This window comes from Glycine soja, chromosome 9, assembly GCF_004193775.1.
Source record: "Glycine soja cultivar W05 chromosome 9, ASM419377v2, whole genome shotgun sequence".
In the NCBI taxonomy this organism is placed as follows: domain Eukaryota; kingdom Viridiplantae; phylum Streptophyta; class Magnoliopsida; order Fabales; family Fabaceae; genus Glycine; species Glycine soja.
The window spans coordinates 5,778,425-5,788,356 of NC_041010.1; the positions used below are offsets into that span (position 1 = coordinate 5,778,425).

At 28.6% G+C, this 9,932-nt stretch overlaps 1 protein-coding gene across 1 annotated transcript; it reads right to left on the reverse strand.

The window, feature by feature from the left end:
- Positions 1–424: 424 nt before the first annotated feature.
- LOC114425655 (auxin efflux carrier component 2-like) lies at positions 425–4,179 on the reverse strand. Its single transcript, XM_028392599.1, has 6 exons — positions 3,183–4,179; positions 1,513–1,735; positions 1,310–1,395; positions 763–920; positions 589–665; positions 425–494 (listed from the first exon to the last, which is right to left on the reverse strand). The coding sequence occupies exons 1-6, from the start codon at positions 4,177–4,179 to the stop codon at positions 425–427; spliced, it is 1,611 nt and encodes a 536-aa protein (XP_028248400.1).
- Positions 4,180–9,932: the final 5,753 nt, after the last annotated feature.

A 9,932-nucleotide genomic window follows, 5' to 3' on the forward strand; every position in this document is an offset into this window, starting at 1 on the left:
TCAAACGTACTATATATGGGTGATGAGTTATAAAGCTTATACCATATATTACTAAAAGAAAAATGTTTCATGGACATCATTATTCTACAATAAGAAGTTTAGATAGGAAAAAAAAAAGAAAAAAAAATAAAAATATTATATAATTTATAATGTGATAAAAAGAGAAATAAAGATATTAATGGAGTGTCTAAAATAAATAGATATTTGTGTATTATTTCTCTTTCTAAAATTATACGGTTTTATATTTTAACCTTGACGACACATTACATAGCTCAGCTGACTTTACAAATAAAGATTTGTCTGTCTCATTTGATAACATACGACACTTGACACTGCGTCAGGTGCTGCACACATCCTCTAAGTATGTGATTTTGTAGATGCATACAGCAGCACTGTAGCGCATATATATAGTTGTTTTCTAAAGTTATAACACTCCAAGAACCACGTAGTAGATTATTGTTACGGGCAACGCAACCACCATTCCAAAGATAACCCTGCAAAATTTGTGAATTTCATTCAGAATTTATGTTGATGTTTTTAATTTAGTCCACATGGCATAGATATAATTAAATTTATAAACACACTTACGCTGTGCTGAGTATGTCCGGGTGGAGATTATACTCTTTGGCGAATACAAATGGAACAATACCCTGGGGAAGAGCAGCCTACAAAATCATATATACAATGGTGTCACCAATATATAATGGACATGTGATGTGATAGATTAGTTTGAGAAATTCACTAGTGTGGGTTTGGTTTCACCTGAACTATTGCAACATTTAAAAGAACTCCATGGATACTCATAGCTTTGGAGGTTGCAAGAATCACTGCTGGACCAATCAAGAACCTAATTACCAATGAAATTGTAGCCCGAGTTTTTCCACAAGTAATGATCTTGGGTTGTAATGCCATGAACAAACCTGTTTAATTAAGTAAAGCATTGTTAAGTAGATGTCGCGCCACAGACACACAACATAACTTTATATAATTTTTTAGGGTCACAACATAACCTTGATATGTATTGTAACTGTTAAGCTTAATAAAAAAATTAAAAGTTTTCATCTAATAATAAACCGCTGCATTATTTTCTTTTTCTTCTTATTATTATTATGCGTCAAAGTTTAAAACAAATCCAATATGTGCTTTTTCAAAAGAAATCATAAATGATCATATTCATGTCGTATTTATATAGATGCTGTAAAATAGATGCCCGAGCTTTCAAAAGAAAAGTTAAGCCGGATAAAAAAAAATTAAACATTTGTTGACGCAAATTGGATACAAAAAATAGTGTTAGGTCTTTATAGAGTACCTAGACTGAACATGGCCATTCCCAGTCCGGTATGAGATATTATATCAATGCATTTTCTTACAATTTTTGGCATTGCAATGTTCCACCTGCTCACCAGCAACAAAGATGGATGAATATGGTAATATATAGAAAATCCAACAGTTTTTTTTTCTAACTTTTGGGTGTATTTTCCATTGATGGTTATGAAGAGATAGGAAAAATACCTGAAAAATATGAGAGACCAAACGAGGCCGAAAACACTTGCCCAGGCATTAGGGTTTCTTAAGAGATTCCTCCAAACCATAGTGAGAATAAGCTTTATCATGACACTAACACGAGGCATTTGTTGTCTTTTGTTTCCATCGTCTTCTTCAATGCTCAACTCCCTCCGTCTCCCCATTACAGGATGTTCAATTCCTTCCCTAATTTCTTCAAGCTCATGCACGGCTGCACATACAACATTAAATGTGATAGTTCTAATCAATCCAAAATTTTAATCACAAATTCTAGCACATTACAATTATTGCCAAAGGTATTACCACAATTGGCATAGCCAACATCAGTAGTTGTGACAAAATGCAACTACTTATCACGACTTAAAACTTTTAATTTACATATATGTCAATGCTATTTTTTTTATTTGAAAAATAATGGGGTTAATATTAGTACTATTTCTTCATACTACTTGAAGGAGAAATGAAAATGGAATTAATTTTAACAACTTGGTTAATTGCTAACTATTCATAGTTTCATACTACCTAAACCCTAAATTCATTAGTTTAAACAAGTTCTAGAACGACGAACATACCCCTATTTGAGGAACTAGCTTGCTACACAAGTCTATTAGCTCTCAGTTTTTGAAAAGTGTTTTTATTTTAAAATAAAAATTTATTTGATAAAAATAATTGTAAAAAATAGTATATCTTTTTTAGTATTTAAAATTAAAAATCATATCATTTATAACTTGTTTTAGTCTTCTATTACTCGTACAGTTACACTCTCACATACCCGCTCCTATATTCTTTCTAAAAATTATTTTTTGAAAATTGATTTATAAAATAATTTTTAAATTCTAAAAATTAAAAGCACAATCAAACACAACTTTTATGTCTGATGTTTGACTATATAATTAATTATATAGTTTAATTTGACTATATACTATATTTAATAAAGAAAATATTAAATATTTTTGGGTAGTCAATTTTACTTATGGTATATTTATTATTATTTATTAAATATAATATATAACTAAGTTAAACAATATTATATATATATATGACTTTTCATATAAATCTATCTCTATATATAAATCTATAAAGATATGCATTATTTTTAATTATCTTAATTTCTATACTCACTGATTTGACTACATATTAAATTGAATAAAAAATAGTATATAATGTTAATGGGTAGTCAATTCTATATTCACTGATTTGACTACATATTAATTATATTTTTCAATAAATTTAAAAAGTCTTATGTGTTTTAATACTACAAAAAATAATTATTTTATTATTGTTTAAAGAAATTAGTTACAAAACATATTTTACAATAGAAACACGGTTGAAGGATTAACAATACAGTTTATTAAAAATATTATACATGGATATCTTGTCCCCTTTTTTTATGACATATTAAGTTTGTTATTTGATAGGAGAGGCAAACAATTAAAGAAAAGTTATAAGGATGAAAAACACTAAAAAAAAATTGTTTAAGGAATAAAAGTGCAATTTGCAAAAGGATTAAAGATAAAAAAACATAATTAACTTAATGTATGATTGTGAAAAATAATATGATGAGATAAAAAGAGAAGACAAAGAAAAATAATGAATATTGCCTTTTGAGGCAGCAGATTCGTGTGGAAAATCATCAGCCATGGAAGGTCCAATGGTACCCAATTGATCAGAAGGCGCAACCCTATTCACTGCATGTTTCATGTTAACTTCAGAAGTTGACGATTCTCTCCGGCTCCAACCAAACATGTGTAACCCCATATTACTAGTTGCACCATCACTACTACTCATATCTCTGTTTGTTTGGCCACCACTACGAGACCCTTGAAACACTGGTTTTATAGACGGAAATGAAGAAACCAAACCACTGTTAAAAACCGCATCACCATCACTCTTGCTCCTCCAAAACCTACTCTCATGTACCCCAAAACTTTGGAGACTAGTTTGTTCTCTAGATGAAGGAAAAGGGTAGATCTCAACCCCAGTTGAATAGGATTTGTGGAACGAAGAAGCCATGGACACAGAACGTGACATGCTCCTCACCACCACATGAAGTTGTCCATTTTCTCCAACTTCTGCATCAGCATGCAAAGGCTCTCTACCATTGAGAGAGCTAACACTTGAATCAACCCTAAGGGTTGCAATGGAACCTGCAGTCTCGGGAAATTGCTCTGAAATGAGAAGCTTGGCGCCTCTATACTCAAAAAGTACCAACAAAAGAGTGTACCAAATGACACTTTGCAAGACCACGATTTGTGTCATGAGGGCGTGTGTGAATTCTCCATACATGGCCTTCAAAAGAGGGTCCCCCATGACGAGTGTGTTGGGGAGTGTGATGAGTGAGAACAAGGTGATGGACCAGTCAATGCTGCCCCATTTTGTGAAAGTGTTGAATAGGAAAAGTGCAAGCAAAACCACGATTTTTTGGAGAGAGTCCGCGGCTAGGAACCTCAAGTTCATGGTGTAAGGGTTGTTGGATGAGATGAAGTCGAAGGAGAGGAAGGGGACAGCGAACACCGACACGAAACGGCTTATGCCGGAGCACTGTTCCTGGGTGAAGATCTTCAACCAACGGACGGAGCCGTAGGCTAAGAACAAAGCAAGGTAGAGAGGCACAAGCGCCGCCACAACTTCATAAATGTCTTTTCCTTTGATCATGATGGTTGAAGCAAAAAGGGTTGAATTGAATGTGTGAGTGAACTGAAAGGGAAGCAAAAGGGGTTGTGAATTGTGAAATTGTGGTGGTGAGGTTGAAAAATTGGGCCTAAGACAAATTTTATAAAAATAAATAGTGAAATATTGTTAATAATATTCTTTTATATAATTTAATATTTCTATTGGTGTGTTAATTTTCTTTTAATATTTCTCTCAATATTTTTAATTCTAAAAATAAAGTTAGACTATCAATATCTGAATGTTCACTACATCTTAAATTCTTTTCAAGATTAATATAATATTTTTCATATCATCTTTGCTTAAAGTTTTAAATTTTTAAATACAAATAAAAAAAATCAAAAATAGTTTCATATCTTAGAAATTGTTCAAATCAAGTCTTTATGGAAAAAAGAGATTGACCTACTATGTATAAAAAATATTTGATACAAAAAGAATCTTTAGTATAAGGTTTGATTTCATCATTAACATTTTTATCAAATTATGATTTTTTACGAATTACACATTTTTTCACAAAATTTGGGTTTTATATCCATTTCAATAGCAAATTTTTTGTGGAATCCAAAGCCAAAGTAAAGTCATTTTTCCTATAATTTTTTAAATAACCAATAAGACTCTTTAAATGATCCATGACAACATCAATATGCATATCTTTTGCCTACAAAACCTTACTAAGAGAATTAACATCAAACAAAATATCATACCAAATATTCATTCCTAATTAAAATTCAATATTTTCAATCTCATAAGTTGCTAAACACATGTCTTCACTTTTAATTTTAGGATCTTCACAACATTTTGATAATTGAAGCAAAACATATCTTACTTTTAGTGCTTGAAATTTTATTATTTTGACACTTTCAATTCTACTCTCCAATCAAGTTTGAGATAATGATTTAACCATAAATTTACATATATTATCTTGCAAAATTTTCCATTGTTTGGTGGATAAAGCAAATAAAGAATAAATACATTTCAAAACTCAAAAATGAAATAGCCCTAGGAGATAAATTAGTCACATCACATAAAACTAAATTCAAATTGTGACATCCACATGATGTATAAAATATTCTAGAATTTATATCTAATAATATTTTTTATACTCCTTGATTTTTACCCTTCATGTTAGGTCCATTAGCATACTCTTGTTCCCTTATATCATTAATATCAAAATCATATTTTTTTTCAAAACATTAATAAGCTCATCAAAAAGATCTTTACATGATGTATCATCAACTTTTAAAAACTCTAAAAATTATTCTTCTATTTTTATTGGAGAATTCAATGTATCAACACATCTCAAAATAAGAGTCATTTGTTCTTGATGATTTATATCAGGTGTACAATCAAGAATAGCAAAAAATATTTTGCATCTCTAACTTTTTTTTATTTGTAAGGCTAACAATTCTATAAGTTCATTTTGTACAGTATTACTTAAGTAATGAGCACGAATTTCACTCTTTTTTATGCATCTAACATGTTCTTTTCTAATCGGATAAAATTCTACAAGCATTTCAATCAAATTCAAAAAGTTATCATTATTTTTTTTTTTATATATCTTCTCATTTGTCCCATGAAAAGCAAGATTATTTTTAAAAAGATGTTTGACTATAGCTATAATCCTAACTAAAACTTTTTCCCAATTATCCTTTTCTTTATTAATTTGTTCTTGTAAATTTTGATCAATAGTCTTTTTTCCTTTTAATATTTTTTCCAATTCAATCCATCTTCTCATGTTACTAATATGATCATGACTTGTCTCATGACTTTTGAGTTTGGAACTAAAATTTTTCCAATCACTAGTTCCTTGGTTTACCAATTGACTAATACCACTTGAACAAAATAACTTACAACAAAAACAATAAACTTTATCTAAATCTCTAGACTAACTAGTCATTTCCTATCATATTTCTCTCCATTTAGCAACATCCTTTGATAAAAAGATGAATTAAAATGTCTACTATTTTTATCTTTTGGAAATTGTAAATTGTTAAATCTAATTGCACTTTTTTCTATCATTAAAGTTCTCAATTTTTCATCATTTTTCTGGATCATAAATATTTTCAAAAGCTTCACTTGAGGTGATACTATTATCAATATTTTCTTCTAATAAAGTATTATCATTTAAATCTTTTTCTTCTACCTGCTCTTCATTGGAAATAAAACTAAAAGTATTTTCAGCATCAAGTAAGGGTAATTTTCCAATAAATTTATCAATTTTCTAATAAATTTATCAAGTGCACTATGTTGAGATTGAATTAATTTATAAACTTTTCTCTTTTTCTTTAATTTTTCAAAATCAAATTCAAATTTTTTATTTGTCATTTTATAAAGTATAAGAATAAACTAAAATCAAAAGAGCACAGTAAAGTTTATAAATAGAAATATTATAAAATAAATATAAGAAAATAATAAAACAATAGAACCTAGAAATGGAGAGAATTACAAATTGATTTTTTTCACTGCAACGTTCAACTCAAGTCTTTAAAAAATGATAGAAAAATGAAGAGAAAAAGAGAAAAAATCAAGAGAAGAGAATGATGTGAAAACATTTTTTTTGTTATAATGTATATATAGAAAAAATAAGTAACCTTTATATTTTTTATTCCAATGCTAACAATGAACAAAATATTGCTCCAACAAAATATTGAAACTATAATTAATGTCATCATTAAATGTTATAATTTACAAAAAAAAAATCTCTATCAACCCAATTAAAATTAATGATGAATCTTTTTTGTTTCCACACAATCAGATTTTAAATATATCATTAATATTTAAGATATGTTCAAGAAAAAAAAATGCCTAGGATACTAATAATTTCCTAAATAGTAGGCCTAAGGCAATTGCCTCATTTATAACATGAACGGGAAAGAACTCTATAGAAGGGTAGGTAGAAAATATTGAGATATTCGTTAAGAAAAAGAACATAAATGAGAGTGTCACTTATATGCATGGAAGGTGTTGTGCTTCGTTAAGAAAAAGAAAAAGGAAAGGAGGTCAACAAATTAAGGACTTATAAGCTTAAGTTCGATTCAAAGTTTACGCTCTTAAAATGTCACAAATGTTTGTAATTTATGGTACTATGGTATATATTGGATTATAGACTACAGTTGATATTTGAAAAGAGACAGTACGGTAACGTTTGATGGTGTGAAAGGCTTAGTTTTTTGAATTTGGGTTGTACAATGTACTAATTTTCTTTGACTTCTGCCGTGGACAGAATCTCGGGAGCAATCTCAATAATTATAATTTTACAAAATATTTTTCTCTAAAGTCTTACCTTAAAATAGCAAATTCCCTTGAGTCAATAAATTTGCTTGTACATATATGGCACATACCAAATACGAAAATTAAAATTCAAAACAATTAAAATTACTAAAAAAAAGTTGACACTTTATAGTTAGAGTCAATAAATTTTGAATATGTATAACTTAAGTACACTACTTTAAATATATAATTAATTTAAATCAAACTAAGTACAGAAATATTATAAGATTAATTTTTTCCAAGTTTTTAATAGAGTTTCATAGATGAATAATGTTGATAAATTTTTTTTATCAAATTCTTCAAATAAATTTATATAGGTGACACCATATGATTTTGTGGATTGAAATTAAATCATCGACTGTATCTCTCTCTTTTTTTTTTTTTGTCAAATGATGGAACTTATACTATGAAAAGTGTCCTCATTCACAACAATGATCAATCTATTGTGGGATTTTGCTTAAAAAATTGTTCCTGAATTACAATTTTGTGAATTTAAAGATAACATACGAGAATCATATTTATTTTGGTTTTGATCCTTATAAAACTAGTTCTTAAATATGTCCTTTAAATATTTTTTAGTCCTTGTTATTAAGATAGGAATTAGAGGAAAAAATTATACACGCGAAATCATAATCCGAGTCACTTCTCTTCATTCATATTTCTTGAAATTATTGTTTGTCTTTAATTTTATTTTCTTGAACGCAAACACAAACAATCCCCAACTCAAGATAAAAATCCAAAATTATTTAGTTTATGTGATTTAGATTATTTGGAAATACAACTAGCTTCTAGAATACGATATCTAGACTTTCGGGTCCATTGTTAATACTGCATAGGATACCCTTAGCAAGTGCATATTTTACACATCAAATTTATGATGTCGTTGTCGGGAACTAGTTGAATAGTTACTGGATAATTGATTGTGTAATTAAACTGAACAATTTTAATTTCAATAGTTTATGTTTCAATATATTTTTTGTTTTTGGTACATTTTTCCTTTTCATGCATTTTTTTATTTTTAATTTGGATGCATTGAGAACATTGCACTGCATAAGTGTGGGAGGGCTACACTATGCTTCCCCAATTTTGAGCTATTTTGATATGTGACTTTTTGCATTATTTTGATTAAATGTGATGTTATTTGTAAATTTTCTTAGTTGTGAATTTTGATTTTAGAAATCCCAACCCAACATAAAAAAATGGATTAACTTTAACTTATAGCTTGGTAAAATGGATTTTTCTCGAGGAGGGAACATTAGCACATCATATGTGTATTTTTCTTTGAGCTTAGTTACATATATGTGAGTTTTGGTCCATTAATTCTTTCCGTGTGTAGAACTTAGTTTGTTCAATGACATTATTCTATTTTCTATCATGACATACATATCCTTGGATGACTTTTGACTTTTTTGAAATGTTGAGACTTGTGTAGGCCTTTTTCTGAAATCAGAATATTGATACATCTTTCCATAGTTGTCCAATTTGAGCTTTATTGAATATTTTTTGTCACCCTATTTTGTATTTTCTGGTATAAATTTTATGTTGGTGACTAATTAAGGGACAAATGAATGAATAGTGATTATACAAGCTGTACAAATGAAAAAGGCAAATGAATGAATAGTGATTATTGATTGTGTTCGAAGCCTTTTGTTACCTATTTCCTTCGGTATCTATCTTACATTATGAGTTTAACCCCATTACAACCTGAATTGTCTCACTTGTTTAGGATTGTTGAAAGTTTATTTGAGTTGAGTTGATTAATGAACAATTTTTGTAAACATGTCCATTGAATTGTGATTTGAATGTATACTTGATTACCTAGAAATACCGAGAGATAGAGAGTTGTGTGAAATAGAGCTCTTTGAGAATTATATGAAAATGTAATTTAAAGCTTAAATGATTCCTTTTAAATTTATTTGCATCCTTGTTGCTGGTTGTTGTTATTCTTTGTTTTTATTTATTATTTATTTATTTTTAATTGGGGTTCTATTACAAGTTTTTTCACTAGAGAAAATTAAGTTGAATTTATAAATCAAAATAATTTATTTTTTATGCAAGTTGATGTGAAAACAGTTATAATAAGCATCCTAGGATTGTGATTTCACACTTACTCCAATTTTCCTTAATTCTAACTCTAACAAAACTCCAAATATTGTCAATTATCGTATTCCCAAATTCAATTATTAACCTTTGGTCATGGTTTAATAATGCTCTTTGTTCTAATCAATACTCAATTGATCATAGAAATATTGTATTAGGTCAAAGGATTAGGATCAAAACAAGGGTGATCAACTAATTAATCTACCAGAATTTCTAATAACCGATCATGCAAGTTACATGGAAAAAATCTCTTCCTTGCTAGGTCAATCAATTACACGCAAATGGTCACTATCATGCAATAGATTAATATTCAAAGTGATCAAATTTCATATTAACAATAAATAATAAAGAAGAGATTTAATTGACTG

Coding starts and splice junctions, on each gene's coding strand:
- LOC114425655 (XM_028392599.1), bottom strand. CDS start 4,179: ATGATCAAAGGAAAAGACATTTATGAAGTTGTGGCGGCGCTTGTGCCT. Junction 1,736..3,182: donor TGCGCCTTCTGATCAATTGG/GTACCATTGGAC, acceptor TTGTATGTGCAG/CCGTGCATGAGCTTGAAGAA. Junction 666..762: donor TAAATGTTGCAATAGTTCAG/GTGAAACCAAAC, acceptor ATGATTTTGTAG/GCTGCTCTTCCCCAGGGTAT.